At 47.2% G+C, this 21111-nt stretch overlaps 1 protein-coding gene across 2 annotated transcripts in view; it reads right to left on the bottom strand.

Moving 5' to 3' along the window:
* Nucleotides 1-21111, bottom strand: part of LDLRAD3 (low density lipoprotein receptor class A domain containing 3) — a 243042-nt gene that overhangs the window by 90408 nt on the left and 131523 nt on the right. For both annotated transcript variants that reach the window (XM_040980112.1, XM_040980113.1), the window contains one exon: nucleotides 20411-20545. In XM_040980112.1, the coding sequence (XP_040836046.1) occupies nucleotides 20411-20545 (135 nt within the window). The remainder of the gene's footprint in view (nucleotides 1-20410; nucleotides 20546-21111) is intronic.

The following is a 21111-nucleotide window of genomic DNA, read 5'->3' as shown; positions in this document are numbered from 1 at the left end:
TACTATGCCGATCCAAAGCCAGGAGCCTCTTCCGGGTCTCCCACGCGGGTGCAGGTTCCCAAAGCTTTGGGCCGTCCTCGACTGCTTTCCCAGGCCATAGGCAGGGAGCTGGAAGGGAAGCGGGGCTGCCGGGATTAGAACCGGTGCCCATATGGGATCCCGGGCGTGCAAGGCGAGGACCTTTAACTACTTGTGCCACCGCGCCGGGCCCCAATCTCATTCTTTGTGCTTTCCCAGTGCCACATACAGAGCCTGCTGAAAACTAACAAAACCCCTGTAAGTACCACAGCAAGGACGACTACTATTACAGCACTTCCTGCAGACCCCGTGCTAGCTCTTTACTAACTTTACTTGACAGTGACAATAAATGAGAAGTGATGTCTTGTTCCCATTTTTCAGGAGGGCACATTAGTCCTTACCTCTCATGTGCACAGCATGAGCCATTTCCATTTTCTCCCCACATAGGGCCTCTATGTCCTGGACCACGTGGATGGCATATGCCAGCTGTTCATGCCCACTTCCTGCTGCTTCCCTTGGGGTGTGCAGCACAGCCCTAAACCATCGCTTTCTGCTTCTTCACTTACTCACCTAAACCAAACAGTTGGGAGCTAGGGAACCGGGTGACTCTAGAAGACAACAGTCAAGAGATTTTATTTCGAGGTCCAAGAGTGGTTGATTCCTGTTCTGCTATTTGCTGGATGATGTTGCCCAAGTCTTGTCATCTCCTTACACTTCACTTTCCTCCTCTGGGTAACAGGGAGTGTGATGGCAGAATTAACAATACAGTGGGTCTCAAACACCAATGAGGCGCCTGGGACACGATGACCAGTGTTCAGAGCACCCATGATCTCTCTTTCCCTCTCTCTCTGCCATCTGTTCACAGTTGGAAGACACTGGATCTGTGAGAACAGGAGCCTCCCAGCTTTGTCTGCTACCTCACTCAGGCACAGCCTCACCCCTCCAAGCTGATGGTGACCTTTTAGGCTGTCCTGCTGCTGAGAGAAGCAAAGAGCCCCAAATCCCTAGTATCTCCCTTCCCAGCTGCAAAGCCTCTCTCTGGAGACAGCTTCTGAATTCTGTGACCAGTCTATTGCAAGAATGAGAATTTGAAACAGATGCTGCACTGGCTCCCTGGAGCCATGCATGCCTCACTGGGTCCATGGACAGCCCTCCAGGGTCTGCCCTGAACACTGCAGACCAACAGCTCCCCAGAGCCAGGTGCTCTAACTGAGGGGCAGTGTGTGTTGGGTGTATCCATGTACATGATGGCATTCCCACACTTCCCTGACCTTGGCTGTGCTGCAGCGCTGGGCCTCTTCATTGCTATTCCAGCCTCGGCTGTGTGTTCCGCTGCCCCAGCCATCCTTCTCTTTCTAAGGAAGTCCTCCCCCCACCCCCACTCCCTCCCCTCGCTGGGAGGCCTTCTGGCTTCAGTCATCGCTCTCACTTAAGCAAATCCTATCTTTGGATTTCACTCCTCTAATTTTTTCCCATAAATCAACTCTGCCTTCCTTTGGCTGCAGCTGGTCTTCAGTCGGGATTGTTCATCCAGTCATTTATCCATTTGATCCACAAGTGCATTCAAGAAACAGTCACGGAGTGCTAACTACATGCTGGGTACAGGAGACAGAACAGAGAACTGGAGAGTTAGTTCAGGCTGCGAAAACAAGCCACCACGAACAGGGCAGCTTATAAACCACGAGCATCTCTCAGAATCCTGGAGGATGGCAAATACAGCTCAATGTGCCCACGACTCAGGGTCTGAACGGGGCCATCTCTGGCTCATGGATGGAGCCTCTCACTGTCTTCTCTTGATATTATGGCCAAAGAAGGAACGCATGGGGGTTCCACTCTCATGACATCTCCTCCCTGCCCCTTCAAGCCTTTAGCTCCTAATGCAATCACAACAACAGTTAGGATTTCAATGCTCAAGCAGTGTGGCCTCACCAGCAGATGCACAGCCTGGCAGGTGGAACTGGACTGCTCGGTTCAAATGTAGCCCCTTCATTCGCCAGCTGAGTGACACAGGGCAAAACAATGAACATTTCTGGACTTTACTTTTTTCTTCATCAACACATGGACAGTGGCTGCTACCTCACATGGTTCTCCTAAGGTCTGAGTGAATGTTAAAATATAAAGTACTGGGCCCAGCACGGTGGCCTAGTAGTTAAAGTCCTCGTGTCGCATGCACTGGGATCCCATATGGGCGTCAGTTCTAATCCTGGCAGCCCCCACTTCCCATCCAGCTCCCTGTTTGTGGCCTGGAAAGGCAGTTGAGGACGGCCCAATGCCTTGGGATCCTGTACCCACGTGGGAGACCTGGAAGAGGCTCTGGAATCCTGGCTTTGGATTGGCTCAGCTCCAGCCATTATGGCCACTTGGGGAGTGCATCAACAGACAGAAGATGTTCCTCTCTGAATATCTGCCTTTCCAATAAAAATAAAAGAAGTCTTAAAAAGTAAAAGTACTGAGAGAAATGCCTGGAACATGGCAAACACTAATGACTGTTTCTAAGTAGTAATGATTACTGCCCCAGCTACACCTACCTATGGGGCCACCTACCTATGGATCCTGGAGAAGGGCCTGCCACTGGTTCTCTGCAGAGGGCTGCTTGGAGTAAGGAGGGCAGGTGATGAGGCAGGAACCTTTAAAAATGATGTCATCACACAGGCCAAGTTCCCTTCATGTCGTTTCTCAACTTATCCTAACGGAATATAAATCTCCAAAAGGGAGGACTGTCACACACTGCTTGTACATTTGTTGCAAGGCTTGAAACACAGCCAAGGGAGTATATACTCTATATTTACCAGCAATCAAACAGACAGGAGATGCTGGCATTGTGAGATATGTAAGTGGCAAACAAGGGTTGCCTAACACACACCATGAAAAAGGAACCCACAACACACCACAGACCTAAATGTAAGAGCTAATACTACACAGCTCTTAGAAGAATAGGTGGGTGTAAACTCCTCAAAGGTTTGGATCTGGCAGTGGCTTATCAGATGTGACACCAAAAGCACGGGCAACAAAAGCAAAAACTGACGAATAGGACTGCCTGAAAATTAAACTTTTGTATTCCAAGTGGTACTGTCAAAAAAGTGAAAAGACAACTCAAAATGGGAGGAAATATTTGCAAGTCATACACCTGATAAAGCACTGACTTGAAGACTGTATAAACGACGTTTACAATGCAATAAAAAACCCAAGTTAAACATGGAGAAAGGAATTAAATAGATTTTCAAAAGAAAACACAGAACTGACCAATAAGTACATGAGAAGATTTTCAATATATTCATAATGAGAAAAATACAAATCAAATACACACCGGGATACGGTTCTGTACCACTAGAAGGGGTGTGTTTGAAAAAGAGTAGAACAGGTGTGTGGTATAGCAGTTGAACCACTGCTTGGAATAAATATGTCCCATCACAGAATCTCTGGTTTAAGTCCTGCTGCTCTGCTTTCAATCCCACTTCTTGTCTATGCACTCCCTGGGTGCAGGTGATTGTGTTAGCAGTTCGATAACTGTCAACCACAGGAGAGAGCCAGACCGAGTTCTATATCCTTGAATTCCAGTTGGCCCAGTTCTGCATGTTGTGGAGATTTGGAAAGTGAACCAGAGCACTTGGTCTCCTCCACTCTCTTCTTCATTTCTTTTCTCCTTCTCATTTCCAATAAAATGAAAATAAATTTAAGCATTTTTAAAAAGCAGCTAGTGATAAGTGTGGATACAGTTGTGGAGAAATCAAAGTCTTTATGCATTGCTGATAGAAATGTAAAATGACAGTTTGGAAAACGGTGTGACAATTCCTCAGCACTTCAACCCACGCACTCCTTGACCCGACACTTCTGCTGCTAAGCACACACCCAAGAGAAATGGACACCTGTCCACACAAAATTCGGAGACCAATGCTGACAGAATCACTACCCATCACAGCCCCCAAACTGGAAACAATCCACACCCCCATCAACTGATGACAAACAAGTAAAATGGAATATTATTCAGCAATAACAACACACAAAGGCGGGCTGGCGTTCTGGTACGGTGTGTTAAGTCGAAGCCTGCTACACTGGAACACCACGTGGGTGCTGGTTTAAGTTGTGTCTACTCTATTTTTGATGCAGCTTCCCGCTAATGCTTTTGGGAGGGCAGTGTAAGAAGGCCCAAGGAGGGTTCTGCCACCAGTGTGGGAGATCCAGAGAGTTCCAGGCTCCAGTCTGGGTATTGTGGCCATTTGGGGAATAAAACAGGAGATAGACGATGATGATGGTGATGATGATGGTGAGGAGGAGGAGTATGTGCCTCTGTCACTTTGTCTTTCAAATCAATCTTTTTTAAAAAAGGCAGAAAGAACTGATATATATTACACCTTAGATGAAACTTTCTCACACGATGCTAAATGAAACGACCACACCATTTTAGTTACAGGAAGCACCGAGAACAGCCAGAAAGCAGATGGGTGGCGGGAGAGGGAGGGCTGCAGGCTGCTCGTGAGCCACGGCTGCTCAGGGGTGCAGGGCTCCTCTCTGGAGTGATGAGAATGTCCCCAAATTAGAGTGTGATGGCTGTCCAGCCGTGAGAATACACTAAAAAAACACTGAATTATGCATTTAAATGGGTGAATTATACAATATGTGATTTACAGCTCAATAAAACTGTTCAAAACTCCTAAAGAGAAATACATACAGACTGAGACTCTATCATACGGTGCTCAGGACCCTCAACTTGAATGCCGAGTTCAGTCTGGGGTCTCCATTTGGCAAATGGTCCGGCTCTCTCCTTCTGTCTCTCTGCTGCTTTGTTCCTGTTGTCCAAATTCTATATCATCTGGCACATAGGTGACACAGCAGGTTTTTCTCACTACTTGCCATGTCATATGTTATCCACCATACTGGTAAACAGCATGATGAAAAACAGCCTGAGTGTGCAGGTCTGAGGAACTGAGTCCCCATTCCAGGCTGGTCATGTCCAAGCTGTGTGACCTCGGACAAAGCGCATCATCTCTCTGGTCTTCCACTTCTTCCTCTATGAACTCAAAAGCTCAGGTAGCTGAACGCCTCTCTGACACAGCAATGCTGAGACACCTGTTGGGCAATTCTTTATATGATCATGCACAGGGAAGAACATCAACTTCCCTGGCCCCATCCATGCCAATCAGGTGGCCACCAGCCATCCCAATATCTTGAAACTCACCAGAGATACTGTAAATGCCTCCCGTCTTTCCTACTTTTTGCCACCACTGTAACAACACACTGCCCTGGGTAAGTCCTCTAGCTCCCCACACTCCCCCACACCGCCCGTACTGTCTTCTTTCATCACTTGTCTCCACAGCACTCTGATCACACCCTTTTCCACTCTCCAGATCTTTCCACCAAGAATATAAATATCTTAGGGAATCATCTGACTTTCTGTACCAGATTGGGAGCAGAAGGGCTGACAACACAGAGAATCCACTGTCTATGGCGTTTCTGCCAGCACTAAGCACCAACACTACCCCTAGACCCAACTCATGCCACTGTGGGCCCTCAGCCTCCAGACCTCAGCGGCTCTGGCCACTGCGCTGCCTGCCGCATGTCTGGCTGGGTAAGCTCCAGGACCCCAGACCACACTGGCTTGGTTTCAGCCAGGTTGGTGTGTTTCAAAGCTAAGTGTGCTCTAGTTGAAAAAAATCAGAAAATGTAATGTATGGTTCAGATTGAAAATACTTCTGACAAAATAGAAGTCACGATGATGTCAACAAAGGTGATAATGGCAAGTACCACGGTTAGTGTGCAATTCAGTGGATCGGGATAGTTCTTTTTAGTTTTTGCTTCAGGTTTCACTTCACAACCCAGCTTTAAATATAGTATGTATTAAATATGATGTGAAGTCATATTTTAACACCCTCCAACTGTGAGAGTTTTGCAATTCTAATGGAAAACACACCATAAATTAATCCCCAAATGACTCATCTTTCCCAAATCTCTCAAAAAGTATGGTTGTCTAGAATGGATCAGTGTGATCCACAGATATTTTTCTTTTCTCCCTTTCCTTTCAGGTTCTACCCCACAGCATTCACTTTAAGATGCCTCTTGCATTCCCAAGAAAAGTCTATTGTTTTTGATAACATTGATCCCCAGACGAATCAAGATATATATGTGGCCCTGGGGGCTGGCTCTGTGGCACAGCAAGTTAGGTACTACTTATGATGCTGGCATCCCATATTAGGATTGGCTCAAGCCCTGGCAGCCTCACTTCTGATCCAGATCCCTGCTAATGTGCTAAAGTCGAAGATGGCCCCATAGCTTGAACCCCTGCTACTCACATAGGAGTCTGAATGGAGTTTTTGATTCCTGAATTCAGCCTTACCCAGCTCTGGCCGATGCACCATTTGGTGAACTGAACCAAATGGACAGATCTCCCTCTGTGTCTGTTTCTGTAACTTGATTTTTCAAATAAATCTTGGAGAATATTGACATGTGGCTTTGACACTGTTGCCTGTTTTCAGAAAGGGAGAGAACTGTACAATGTAGGGATCCCTCTTATTCAACGCCTCCTACTATTAAGATCTCAAAATTATAAGACATGCATTCCCCAGAAAAGTCCATGTGTTGAAAATATAATCCCCACATACACACGTGGTGGTACCGGGAGGTGGGGCCTTGCGAAGAGGCTAGGGTTAGATGAGGTCCTGCAGAGCCCCATGGTGGCATTAGTGGGTCTACAGAAAGAGGAAGGGCCCTTTCTCTGTTCTGCCACTGGCTCCCTTCTGTCATGTTGAGACTCAGCACAAGTCACCCAGCAGATGCCAAGCAGCTGCTGGTGTCATGCGTTTGGAGTTACAAAACTCCAGAATATTAGCTAAAAATTCTCCCTTCTTCATAATTTATAACAAATACAACTGATGCTCTTTGGGAACCACCTGGTCTCAGTTTTTTTAATTATTATTTATTTTTATCGGAAGATCAGATATACAGAGGAGAGGAGAGATAAAAAGGAAGATCTTCCATCGAGTGATTCACTCCCCAAGTGGCTGCAATGGCCAGAACTGTGCTGGTCCAAAGCCAGGAGCCAGGAACTTTTTCTGGGTCTCCCACACACGTGTAGGGTCCCAAGACCTTGGGCCGTCCTCTGCTGCTTTCTTAGGCCACAAGCATGGAGCTGGCTGGGAAGCAGTGCTACTGGGATTAGAACCAGCACCTATATAGGATCCCGGCACTTGCAAAGCAAAGACGTTAGCCACTAGGCTACTGCACCAGGCCCCCAAGGTGTTTCCATATAATAGAAAATGGACTAAGACACCGGCCAAGTACCTATTACTCAATAAGATGTACTGGATGAATGAAGGCCAATGTAAGGTTGACCTCACTAACTTGTCCATGGTAACATCTTTCCAAGCACATGACTGGAGGAGTCTTGATAGCAGATGCTTTAGAGAATGGTGCCCCTCCTGGAAACCCCATCCTTGCTTTCTTGGAAGAGGGCCTGTCTCAGCCTCTGCTCCATCTGAACATCCATAATCTCGAATGTTCCACAGGCATTCCCACTTCCGTGAGGCCAAGAAACAAGATGCCAGATGGTAACAACCCTGAGCCCTGGTTCCTTACTGGTTGGCAGCAAGCAACAAACCCCTGTCAGCTGTCAGGGACAAAGTACTGTGCAGAAGTCACCTCCTGTTTCTGCATTTGGTAGTGCACCAGAGAGGAAGAAGCTTGGGATGGTCAGTTGCTCATTAGACAGGAAATGCTGGAGCAGGGGAATGAAACTTACGCCTCGGTGCACCTGCTAAGGGGGCTGGGGCCCGCTCTCATTCTCCTTGTAGCAACACGGATGGTAGGCCAGGACACTTTTGTGTTCGTGAGGCTCAGAGCATTTAAGGCTCTTGTACAAAGTCACAGAGCTCCTGATGGGCAGGGCTGCCATTGCATTCCTTCCAAAGATTCTTGATGTGTTACTTTATGAATATGCTAATATAATATACTTGCTATGGTTAGGAGATGCCTCAGGAAATCAGCTTGCTCCTAAAATGCACACCCAAAGCCGGATGGAATTAAAAAGAAATTTCTCACACCTTTCTGTGTATCCGCCATGCCCAGATGTGACTTTGGGGTGGCTGGGAATAGCAGCCCGCCTGGCCTATGTGCGCATTATCCACAGTGAGGCTTTCTGAGAGAGCTCAGGAAAGCAAGGTCTGCATGAATGTTGTCTTGGGAAATAAGGGGCCCAAGCAAGGGTGGGAGCTGGCCCCTGCAGGGGTGCCAATCAGCTCTGCTGAACAGAGTGCTAGCAGTGCAGGGAGAAGGGCTTAAAAAGATGGCATTTTCTTTTCTTTTCTGGCTTCTAAGGATTCGAACTTCTGGAAGGGAGTGGAAGCTCCGCTTTGGCACCTCACAAGTTGTCTCAGCTGGACAGGAGGCAGAGGTAGATGAGCAGTAGAAAAAAGACTCCAGGGGTTTCCCGAAAATCCATGCAAGGAAGAACTTTACAGGCTTTCACACCTAAGATATTAAAGGTACCTAAGGTAGCTGAAGTCCCATCACACTATTGGTCAAAATCGTTCCAAGAGCCATCAGAGCTTCTAAGGGAGGGGATCCAGAGTTTGCCTCTGGAAGGCAAGAGTCATGAGTCTGGGATGCGCTTTGAAACTGCCACACTGAGAGTGCGAGATCAAGCCAGCAGGATTGTGGAAGAGGAGATACAGAACACACTGGGAAGAACTGCTCCTTCCCACACTCCAATACAGAGCCCATTTCCAGAGGGCAGCACTGGCAGACTAAAACGAATTGTGGGAGAACCTATCAAAGGCCATGGGCACGTGGGAAGCTAGCCAACTGACCAGCCAATGAGGACAAAGCCTCTGTCCTTGGAGATTTCCTTCTGAAGAAAATAATCTGAATCTGAGGCCCGCTGACCTCCATGAACAGAGCGAATCTCACGCCGGGCTCCTGTCACCTCAAGAGTGACTGTAACCTTGACCACACTCCATAGTCGACAGAAAAGCTTGCTTCTCTGAGGTCAGACAGCCTGACAGGCAAGGAGCCCAAGAAGGAAGCAGGTAAAAGCAGTCAAAAGCAGTTTCCACTCGACTGGGGTGAAGGCGAAGGGGGCAGCTACTAGTGGATGTGTCTCTGGCACTGGCAGGTGCATTACTCCTTATTGGTACCACATAACACTCCAACCCTGGCCCACAGGAAGGTGTGTGTTCTTTCTCAGCCTAGGTAAATGACTCCAGTCAATCAGAACCATGGTGAGGACACACTCTGGGCAGTAACTAAGCTGTGGCAAAGTCAAGGCTACTGAATCCCTATTAGTCACCCCTTCTGTCTTTGTACATTTCCTTAAGTGAAACTCCACAGTTTCAGCTGGGCAAGTAAGAACCCACTATGCAGAAGAAAACACTTTGCAGCTTCCCTTGCAGCTAGGTGTGGCTTGGGAGGAAGTGTAGGCTACTAGCTCCTAAGCAACAGCAACGTATACAACCTCTAGGCCATTTCCTTAAAGACCCAGCACCCCATCTTGGTCCTCCCCTTCTTCCTTCATGACATCTGGTAAACAGTAGCCAGTGGAGCAGTCTTGGGAACTCTAATAAGGCTGGAGCACCTCTGGGGTGCTCCATCAATGGGACTTCCTCTTATTGTCAGAGCAGCTTAGCCTCTATCCTAACTAATGCAGAGCCCTGGACCATTCAACTCTTCCTCAGTAGGAACCTAGCGTTAGGACGAATCACAGAAGAAGCCTTAGAAACTGGATCGTAAAGATCTCCCAAAGGTTTGATAAGAGTCTGTGTTTTCTGGATCTTTCCTATCTTGTCACTTCCTTCTATGTATCTGAAATACTCAATAACAATTTTTGGAAATGACTCTATCAGTGACTGACTCTGACTACTCTTGCATAACTGCTTGCAATTCACTCACATTAGTTCAAATAAAATATAGGTTTGCTACAGAATACAGTAGGTTGGGCTGGTATGTTGGCTCAACCAGCTAATCCTCTACCTCTAAGCACCAGCATCCCACATCTGAAAGGCAGACCTGCACAAAGGCAAACACTACTCTCTTTTCTCTGTGGGCTCCTACCTATTGCCCCTTAGATGTTGCCTTAAGGTAGACCAGTACTCTGGACTACGAATCCTCTCTTTTTCAACACTGGCTTCCATGTGTCTGTCTCATCGCTACCAATGATATTAGCACCTTAGGCTGACTCAGCCCTGATTTGTGATTGGGCAGCCATGAACTGACTGGTGTGGGCTCAGGTGCCCAATGGCATCAGTGGGTGAAGTGGCTGAGGGGCGACTGCAGAGTACAGAGCTGCTCCTTCTGAAGCCCATGAGTAGATTACATGGTCTGGAGCTTGCTCAAGACACAGAAGCTCACATCAAGCACATGAGCACCCAAAGTGCGCAGGGACCTGACATGTAACTCTACACACAGGCCTCCTGTGGCATTTTTTTTTTAAAGCTAGAAATGGCAAAAGGAGTTATTGTATAATCTTGTTTTTCCTCTTCAACTGAAAAATTAGCTTTTGGAGTGGAATGGAGCAGCTCCCAGGAACGCTTTCGACATCTCAGCACCTGGCAGTGTGCTCTGCCAACGGGAGCTGCCTGAATGGCCCACCCATGGTTAACGGCATATGTTCTCAACCACGGCACAGAAGAAGAGCGTGATGAAGCTGACTGATGAGCTGTTAGGTCTCCAGAGAGAAACAAGAGGAGTGAGAAACAGTGCTTGGAGACCTGACCTATTTTCAATACAGAGCATGTTTCCACTTGCAGTATCCAACAGACTCCTGGGTCATCAAACTGAGGCCAAGAATCCACTGGGTTGTATAACCCAAGAAATCTTGGAGATGAGGCAGGATGTCCAGCTCAAGCCCATCTGCCCTTGCAAACTGTTCTCTTCTCATCCAAAAGAACTCATATAGGATCTAGTAGCCTTCCCCAGGCTCATGCTGCAGACAGGAGAACAGAGCCCAGTAAGACCCATGGATATACAGAAGCCTCGTGGTACGCAATGACATTAAGCCTCTCCAGTAAATTCCTTTCCTGGGGTGACCCATGGCATTTCTCCTGCATTTCCTCCTTTGGCTCCATCTTCCCATTGGAACATGGAGGGAGTGGTCATCTACCACTCAGTGGTCATACATCCCAGCAGCCACCTCTGCTCCAGCCCCACCCCCTCTCTCCGCTCAGCTCTAGCCATACAGAATTTGTCTATATCCTATTCCCTTTGGGTAGAAGCTAGAGGCCCAGACTCTTGCTCATTTCTGGGACCTCTATTTTTTTTAATGTATCCTTAATAAGTGGGCAGAGCTTTTGCTTCTCTGAAGCCTTGCCATATTCCCCCAAGGAAAAACTGTCCTTCTTGGCCAGCCTTACGCTCCATAGTTGGCTTTCACTGCTCTAGTACAACATTTATCACACTGTAGGGTAGCTACGTGCAGGATGGTATGTTTCTCCCTTGCAAACATGGGACTAACTCTGATCTGATGTGGCTTTGCATTTGTTCCAGTACATGGGTGGGGTCGAAGGATAGCAGGTACTTTGGCACAGGAGTGCAGGAATGAACGTCAGGAAGAGTCAAGAGTTGAAAGGGCACCAGCCAGGGCAGGCTGGAGATGTGGACCACCGGTTGCTAAGTCCCTGGAACTCTGAGAATATTCAGAGCCGACAGCAAATCCCACACTTGGTGTCATGGGATTCAGGCCACTTGCCTCTGCACATGTCCAGGCTGCACCCCACCTTTCCAGGGGGAGCAGAGGGCCCAGCAGAAGAAAAACATAGGGGAGCAGAGCTGGTCAAGGCAGGGATGGGGAACTCTTAAGCCACAGCTCCGCTGATGACCACAGTGGCCACCAGATCAGGAAGCAATTACTGTCTTGCGTTTAGAATCCTTCCGATCCACTTCTAAATGCAGGGCGTTTCAGACATCTTTAAACTCCGGGTGCAGCAGTTAAAAAGGAAGCGTTCGTGACACAAACACTCAATTACTAGGAAGAAAACCCCGTGGGTACAAAAAGGAAGCAATCAACCTCTCCCTGCCTCCCCCTGCTGCTTCCCACCAAGTCAGCATTTCTGCTTTCCCCAGCCCAGCTGGGCTTTCAAATTCTTAAATTAAAAGGAGGAAAAAGGCTTCCTCGTCTCTCCTGTTAAACAGACCTGCAGCAGTTTCATTCTAAGTAATGCTGAATGAATTCGTTAAGGCTGATGCTCCTTTCCTGAGGAAGTACGCTTCCCCAGGAACGGCTTTCTGCAAAGGCTTCCCCCTCAGTACAGAAGGCCTCACCTCACTTGGCTAGCTACAAGATCTGGGTACATATTTGATCATCCAATCAAATTCTACCTTACATTTCTGGTTGGATCCCCTAAATTGAGATTTTTTTTCTTTTTTAATACAGAGAGTGTTTCTACCCATACTTGAAAAACTAAACTAAATTAGCACTTTGATCACACGCCCTCACTGATCGCTACAGAAAATTGTCTCTGGCGGCTCAGCTGCTTGGTTGCGTTTGGCAATGGAAACCAAACGTCCTCTCCAACAGCATAAGCTCCTTTTACCCTCAATTACCCAGGCTAGTGACGGGGCCTGGAGCAGCCAAGCAGAAAGCCAGGACAATTGGAAAACCACAGGCAGATCCTCCTGTTCCACACCATTGGCATCACCGTGACTGCCATAGCTGTCCCCATCCCTGCCACCCTCCTCTGGTTTGTCATCCACTCCGGGCCGTCCTGGGCCAGAGCACTTCCTGCAGCCTCGCCCTGATGGTTTCTTCTGCCACTGTCCTCACATGCCTGTGTCACATACATTACTCTCTTACAGGACCAAGTGCAAAATTTTTCACGTGGGTCCCCAGACCACCAAGCCACAGTGCTGACCCCTCCTAGAGGAAGAGTCGGGAAGTGCCCATCTTGCCTATTTTACAACAACTCACTTCAGAGAGAATCAATTCAGGCTCCCATGGAAACTAAATCTCTTCTAAGTACAGGGCCGTTCACAACATGACCTTCCCTTGGGCCCCACCTCCCAGAGGCCTGACCACCTCTGACCTCACCCTGGTCCCAGCTTACAATACAAACCCAGGGGAATGCATCAGGCTGTATCCAAAACACAGCCTCCCTGACAAGACATCTCCTCGCAGTCATTCTCTATCCACTGGTTCCTGTCGACTTCCTGGCTGAGAATTCCCATTTTTCTTTACTATGTTTAGAAATCAGTCTTGCTCTCTATTAAAATTGTAATGATCCACTCTTTTCTGAACAAAATCTGTTTTTACTGCTTTCTCTGCTATCTAGCACTAGTTTATTTTTGACATCACCACTGGGCATCCACATGGCTTTTTCAGTTCCTCAAATGCACAGCTGTTTCTCACCTCTGGATCTGCGCACCTGCTGGAAGGATACTCCTATTCCCACCCTTGTCACTTAGCTCCTCCCATCCTTCTGCTCTCAACTCCAGCATTACTCTGCAGAAGTCGTTAGCATCCCACATATCACAGCATTCCAGTGAATTCCTGTCAGTGACATCCACAGCACCCTATATTTGCCTTTGTAATACATTCCTTCTAGTGAGAACCAATGGGACCCATCAGAGCAGAGCCCAGCTCTTCAATCCTTAAGGAGGCATGTTTTGTTCATATTTTAACACTCTCAAATTGGGAGGCATCTTGAAATCAGCGTGGTATGAACAGTTTAATGGTCACCATTGCTCCTTCTAACAGCAAAGAGATGTACAATTTCCTCATGGGTCTTCTGGGACTGAGGGCTGAGGCCTGCCATCAGATTTCTCCCACGGGCTGCCACACTCTCCTTGGACCCAGGGATACTCAAGGTTATGCTCATCTTCACTGAGCCTAGAGAAGAGACCAAGTTAGATGGTACAAGTGCTTGCAAGCCTCTGGGCTCACCTCTGCCAATACTTCATCAATTCAGGCCAGTCTAGCCTTCATATGGGTACCAGTTTGTATCCCAGCTGCTCCACTTCCCATCCAGCTTCCTCCCTGTGGCCTGGGAAAGCATTCAAGGACAGTCCGAAGCCTTCGGGCCCTACATCCTACACCCTCATGGGAGACCTGGAAGAAGTTCCTGGTTCCTGGCTTCAGATTAGCTCAGCTCCAGCCATTGCGGCTACTTGGGGAGTGAACCAGCAAATGAAAAATCTTGCTCTCTATCATGGCTCAGGCAGGCGAAAAGCCAGGAGCCAGGAACTTCATCTGGGTCTCCCACATAGGCGTCTGAAACTTGGTTTGTCTTGCATTGCTTAATCCCCAGATACACCAGTAGGGGGCTGTATGATAAGTGGAGCAGCTGAAACACAAACTGGTGCTTATGTGAGATGCCAGTACACCAAGTGGGGCCTAACCAGTTATGCCCCAAGCAGCCCCTGCAACAACCATATTTGTAAGTGAGACTGCATGCATGCTGAGGTACTGGAAGGTCAGGACAGCAACACACGATTGGGCGAGGGTAGGGGAGCACAATTTGAGAAGCATCAAGGCTGGAATACGCATACATGCAGCCTAGAGGGTGGCAAGGGAGACAGGCACTACCTGTCTGTTCCACACTCCTGGGCTTCCATTTGGACAAAGTTTTCTTCCCATTTGGACAGAGAAGCCCCTGTTGGTTCCTGGTGAGGGGCCAAACCTCTCAGCCAGCTCCCTGATTTCTCCTAAAACCTTATCACCAGACCACAGCAAGCTAGATTAAGAGACCCAGCTCCCAAATACTCCATTTGCATTGCTGGAACTGGTGGCTTCCTGTGAAGAGTGGAGTGTCCTACCATCCCCCCAGGAGGCAGGAAGGCAGGTGAGCAGACATGAGCACAAACCCTGAGCACCCCCACGAGCCCCTAGCTCTAAGGGCTGCACCAAGCACTCGTACCATCTCAACCTGGCACAGTGACAACAGGTGACTGTGTCACAAGGTGACAAGAATCGGTGTCGGCATGCCCCATGGCCTGTGTTTCCACCCTGGTTCTGCCACTTGCTGGCTGTGGGGATCTGGCCAGGGAATAAAGTCTGCGTTCCTTAGTTTCTTACTCTGGACAATGGGGGTGCCTAGAGCCCATACTCGCAAAGGAACCTTGGAACAGGAAAATGGCAAGCAGAATGGCAGGTTGTGCTGCCCCTGTCTGCTGTGCTCACCACCTGCTTCCAAGCCTCCAACCCAGCACTGCAGCCAGTCATCGGGAGCTGTCCGAGACCACAGCAGTGAGGCTGGGCCCACAGAGAAGTATGCAGCATACTGGTCGCCTAGTGCTGCTCACACCACAGTGGCTTCCCTCACAGACAGCAAGAGTCTGTTCAGAGGGAGCACGTGAGGAACATGATATAGAATCTTTTTTTTTTTTATTGTTGCTTACATTGTATTATGTAGTACAGTTTTATAGGCGCTGGGGATTCCCCCCACCCCTCCCATACCCCTCCCCCCATGGTGGATTCCTCCACCTTGTTGCATAACCATAGTTCAAGTTCAGTTGAGATTCATTGCTTGCAAACACATGCCTAGCATAAAGTTCAGCGTCTTATTGTCCAGATAAGTTCAGTGGCCTCTTGGGGAGACCTTCTATGGTCTGAAGATAGGTCTAACAGAGTAAAGATCCGGTCAGTTAAAAGCCCCAACAAGGCATCAGTATCAATATACAACATTATGGAATTAATTGACATAGTAATGGGTAAACAATATGTTAAAAATAATGCAAGTTCCATTCTTCGAAACATCTGGGTTGAGACAGTATCAATGACAGGTTCAAAAAATAACAAACAACCAAACAAAAAATTACAGGTTAAATCAAGGCAAACATGTGGTATCTATGGAAATCAGTCTGGAGAACACTCAAACAACTCAAAATCTGCATACCATATGACCCAGCAATAGCACTCCTAGGAATATATCCAAAACACCTGTTTTACGACAAACCAACATGCATCCCTATGTTCATTGCAGCACAATCAGTAATTGCAAAAACATGGAAGCAACCGAAATGCCCATCAGCAGAAGATTGGATAAGAAAGCTTTGGTTCATCTACTCCATGGAATACTATTCAGCTATTAAAAAAAACAAAATGCAGTTCTTTGTGGCTAAATGGGCACAACTGGAAACCATGATATAGAATCTTTTCATGCCCAGTCTTGGAATTGATATGTCCCTACTCTTTTAATTTTTTTTAAAGATTTATTTATTTTTATTGGAAAGGCAGATCAGATTGATGGAGAGAAGGAGAAGCAGGAATATCTTCCACCTGCTGGTTCACTCCCCAAATGGCCACAATGGCCAGAGCTAAGCCAATCCAAAGCTAGGAGTCAAGAGTTTCTTCTGGGTCTCCCACATGTATGCAGGGTCCCAAGGCTTTGGGCCATCCTGCACTGCTTTCCCAGCCCATAAGAAGATAGCTGGATGGCGAGTGGAGCAGTCAGGCCATGAACTGGTACCCACATGGGATGGCAAGGATTTTGTTATTGAGCCATCATGCCAGGCCCCATGCCACCACTCTTGCTGGCTTTTCTTTGTGAACATCAGGGCAAAATTTGTAACTTACATTCACAGCTACATTTCTTGCAAGAACCAAACATGAGAGCATCACTGTTCTCACAGGCATGGATAAGCAAAACGGGGTCTATTCAATATAAGGAAATACTACATAGTCACCAAGAGGAAGGAAATTCTGAAGTATATTGAAACAAGGATAAATCATGAGGAACTTATGGTAAGTGAAGGACAAGGGCCGTGTGAGTAGTGTACAACTGTCCTGATGTGAATTAGAGCTAACCTGTTAATACAGGTAGAAAGTAGAATGATGGTTGCCAAGAGCTGCGCAGAGCTTACAAAGCTTTTTAATTGGAACAGGATTTGAGATCTGTACAATGAAGAAGTCTCAGAGACTGGTTGTACAATCACGCAAATTACACAGTGGTGAGGACCATCTTCACGTCATGTGCATTTTGCTACATGCACAAATGAGCAAGTGTCAAGGTCCAGTCTAGGTTCGAAAGGACAGGACTAAACCAGAGTCTGACTCCCAAGGGGCTACATTAGGCCAAATTACCATGGCCCCCTGAGTGCTGGCCAGCAAGCAAGAGTCTGGCAGCACCTGATAACTCACAGAGACCTCACCCACCCCACCGCACTGCAGAGTTCCTGATCAATGGAAAACCCATCCGAAACCTGCCTTCACAGCTCCTACTTCTGGTATTATCTTACAAACAGTTTATGCTTCTAATCAAAATTCAATTCCACCGCAGCATTTGTGGTCTCTGATACGTGCCATCAAGGAATACAAAGATGCAATAATGACTACCTTAAAAGGATCTCATCCCTTCTCCTCAGATGGTGTTACTGGTTTTAATAACCAAGACTATGGAGGGGCCTCAGTCCTCAATGAAGGGGAGGAAGAAACGAGAAGCTAATATCCTCAAGTAGAGAATCCACTTTTGCACACCGTAATTAGAAAAGAAGTACCTCAAACACCATCCTTTCTGTGCTGGGACCAGCTTTCTGCACTTCATCAGATTAAATATTACACAATAAAATTTTCCTTTTCCCACACTAATGGAGTGCAAACATGTACTTGTCACGAGCTGGGGACACAGCCTCTGCAGACAGGACATACTGTGACTTGCTGAGCTCCTGGCCTGAGTTGCTGAGCAGAACTCAGGGTGCAGCATAATGCCTGATCCATACACATTCACCCTCTCTAAGATGACAGTGGCGAACTCCACGTGGCAACCTTCTGACTACTCAAGATGCCTCTCTGAAAGACACTGCCTGGAGCTCCCTCTCTCAAACCCCAGGGCAGGTTGCTTTTCCCCTTCAGCACCGCTGCACTGTCTATAAACAGAAAATTCAGCAAGCATCCTGCATTTAGAGAATCTGCGGTATGAGGCAAGCATGCCCTTAAATACAAAGGTCACATCCAGAGCACAGAGATGCTCTCATCCCACAAGGGATGCAGCATCTCACCAGCCCTAGGAGCTGCAGATCCTCAACACCCAGTAGATATGCACTTGGCAATGTGCTCCCATTCAGGAACTGGCAGAAACCTCCCCCTATCTAGACAGTAATTATATTTATTAATCACAATAGATTGTAGTTACTTCCGCTCACATAATGTAAACACATAATTGGCATTAACACCAGGTAGGGTGTAAGTTAGACTCAATGTGACAATACCATACAAAGAAAATATTTTCTGTTTTATCAGCATGTGCTGGCCCCTGAGATATTATGGGAATTGAAAGACAAAACACCACACTTTCCTCTCTTAGCTGGCTAACTGTGGCGGCACCTGCTTGGGACCAGTGTCATACTGATAGCAACGGACAGGTGTTTGATGGCACTGATGGGGTTTGATGGCACAGCCAGCTGTGACTTGCTTTCCGGAAGCATTTCCACATGGTTTACTTCCTAAAGTGATGTCCTATGAGTATGCAAGGTGCAAAGCTGAGATTTCAAGGAGGATGCTTGCCAAGAGGTGGGCTTCAATAACAACGGCCCCACCAGTCTGTTCTATGAACCTCCAGCTCAGCGGAATGGAATACAGAATGACAGAAAGAAGCAGCCAGCTACTGAGACAACCATTCCTCCTAGGGACTCTTCTTTGCCAATCACCTTGGAACACCTTGAATAAATGTAGGACACGTTAACACATAACAATTGATATTTATGGAGGATTTCCCTCAACGCCACATCCCCAATCCAGGCTAGCTGTTTCCTGACAGTAGGATTACTATTTCACCCTTGGTTTCTTTCACTGGCTGCATACTGGTGTTATGCTTTGGTTTCTAAATATCTGACTTTGCATACAGGCTAGCGACATCACCTTTCACTCAATTATAATTTTGCAAATTCATCTGTGTAGCACAGGGGTCTCAGATTTTAAAGTGTAATAGGATCACTTGGGGGTGGGGGTCTCCAAAATAACAGAGACTCCTGGGTCACCACGGGGGCTGATTCCATTTTTCTGCGATGGGGCCTGAACATTCATGTTTCCAAACAGCTTCCAGGTGATGCTGATGGTCTACGGATGACACTGTGAAGAACACTGGGCAAGAGAAAGCTAAAGGGGACTGTACAGACAGGGAAAAGCACAAATTAATTCTGCTCCAGATTCACTTCTCACAGTGCCCTCTGCACAAATCCTAGCAACCTGACTGCTGATACACATCCTGTCTTGTCTTCCCTGTTAGTGTCAGGCATCCAACTTTGGGTCAGGAATAATATTTAGTATTGGGCACACTCTCACTATCCGTCTATGTGTAACCAATTCACTGATTCATTTTTAACAGCATAGTAAACACAAATGAATATAAAAGCTAGGACCTTAAAATAACCTACAACCTAATTACAGAGGACTTACCCCAACTAATTTACCTTTCCACACAGTAGTTTACCTGTTATGCAGCTAACCATCATTTTGTTTTTCTCCTTAAAGCCTCACTAAATTTATAAACTGCTAAACACATACTGCAGAATTATTAAATAATGCTCAAAACAAATTCTGAGAAAAAAATAGTATGAGTGAAACACAACAGTAAGGTATTAAGCAAAACAAGTAAATATTACCAATAGATCACACTGACTTATGACATGATGAGCTAATACCCTTAGGTATCTTAAAATAAATGCACATTTCCAAATTGACTCTCTTCTAATCACCAAAGAAAGACATGTTACTGAGAGTGAGTCAACACACCAAGACAGGTACAGGTCCCCTACGGGTTTCAACAGGAGAGAATAGGACCTTAGCCCACCGTGTCATCCCCGGGTCCCTTTACAAAGCTCCTCTTCCCCTCCTCCAGCCACATCCTTCAGTCTATTAAACAGCTTTCAAACAGCTTCCAAAACAAGAGCCCGATAGGAGCAGGCAACACATGCAGGAGGGAACAACACCGTAAATAAACACAAGGGGAATATGCTAACTCCGCTCATAATCACAGAGATGCAAATCGGAGCACTGGGGAGGCTCACATTATACAACAACTAGATCTGCAAAAATGGGGAAGAGCAGTGTGAATGTGCCTTTAGAGTATAAAACTGACAGCACAGACAGAGCTAGCAACCATGTGAACTTAAACAAACATTCCAACAGCAGACTCAGTCTAACTAAGTGTCCAACTCTTTGGATTATCCCAAAGAAGGGACAATTGGACACCCCACCCCACCCTGCCAACAAGACAATGACTTGGACAGAGCATGACACAGGGCTAAGGATGGCATGAAGAGGAAGTCTTTATTTAATATTTAATGTGTGAACACCACCATGTTGTCAGAACCACATAAACACATGAACTTACCAGTACAAGGCTGCAAGATCAAGGTCAAAAAATGCACAGGGCAGCTGTGATTGGAGGAGGATTCGGGTGCTGCTTCCTTCATTTCACATTTCCTTCAGTGTTACCATGTTGTGTGATTATTTTTTTAGGGTGCCAGAGGCTCCTACCTTGAGAACTTTCACAGCTCTCCTCATCGCTGTTGTCCTGACAATTGTTCTGCCCGTCGCAGATGAAGCTCTTGTCAATGCAGAGGCCGTTCTTGCAGTGGTAGCGAGCAGTGGAGCAGAGCAGGGGGTTTGCTGCTGTGAAAGGAAAACAGAGTGAATCACAGGGAGGCCAGGATGTCCCCCTGGTGACCCCAGGCCCTTCCCCAGCATGCACCCTGCCTAGAAAGCAACAAGCACATGTACTAAGACGAAAGACTCAAAGCTCATCAGGGAGGCTGACCAGCCTGGACAGGACAAATGTTACTCTGGTGTCCTGGAACCACACCAAGGGAGCCAGAAGCAATGCCTCTGTCTAAACCATCAACCTCTAGACTGCCTCCTTGGGGTGAGGGGAAACCTGCATCTCACAGACTCTTTACTGGGGTACCTGATGGTGGAATGGCCACCAGCACAGGAGATACACAGGGAAATGCAAAGCTACAAGGGATACCTGATTGAGTGGTCCATCAGTCTGAGCCACCCAAGGAAGTGATGTGTGATCAGATCGCTCTAGTAGCTATGTGGGATCCTTCTGGCTCCCTGACAATGGACTTGCCCTTTCATTCCTCATTTATTCTCTCTGACTATGGTAAACTCAGCAGTCTCCATTTCTTCTCTGCAACCAAAATGGACCATGGACCCAGTGGACTAGAACTACTTCC

This window comes from Ochotona curzoniae, unplaced genomic scaffold, assembly GCF_017591425.1.
Source record: "Ochotona curzoniae isolate NIBS_2020 unplaced genomic scaffold, NIBS_Ocur_1.0 contig_3432, whole genome shotgun sequence".
Taxonomy (NCBI): domain Eukaryota; kingdom Metazoa; phylum Chordata; class Mammalia; order Lagomorpha; family Ochotonidae; genus Ochotona; species Ochotona curzoniae.
This window is presented reverse-complemented; position numbering and strand designations above follow the sequence as displayed.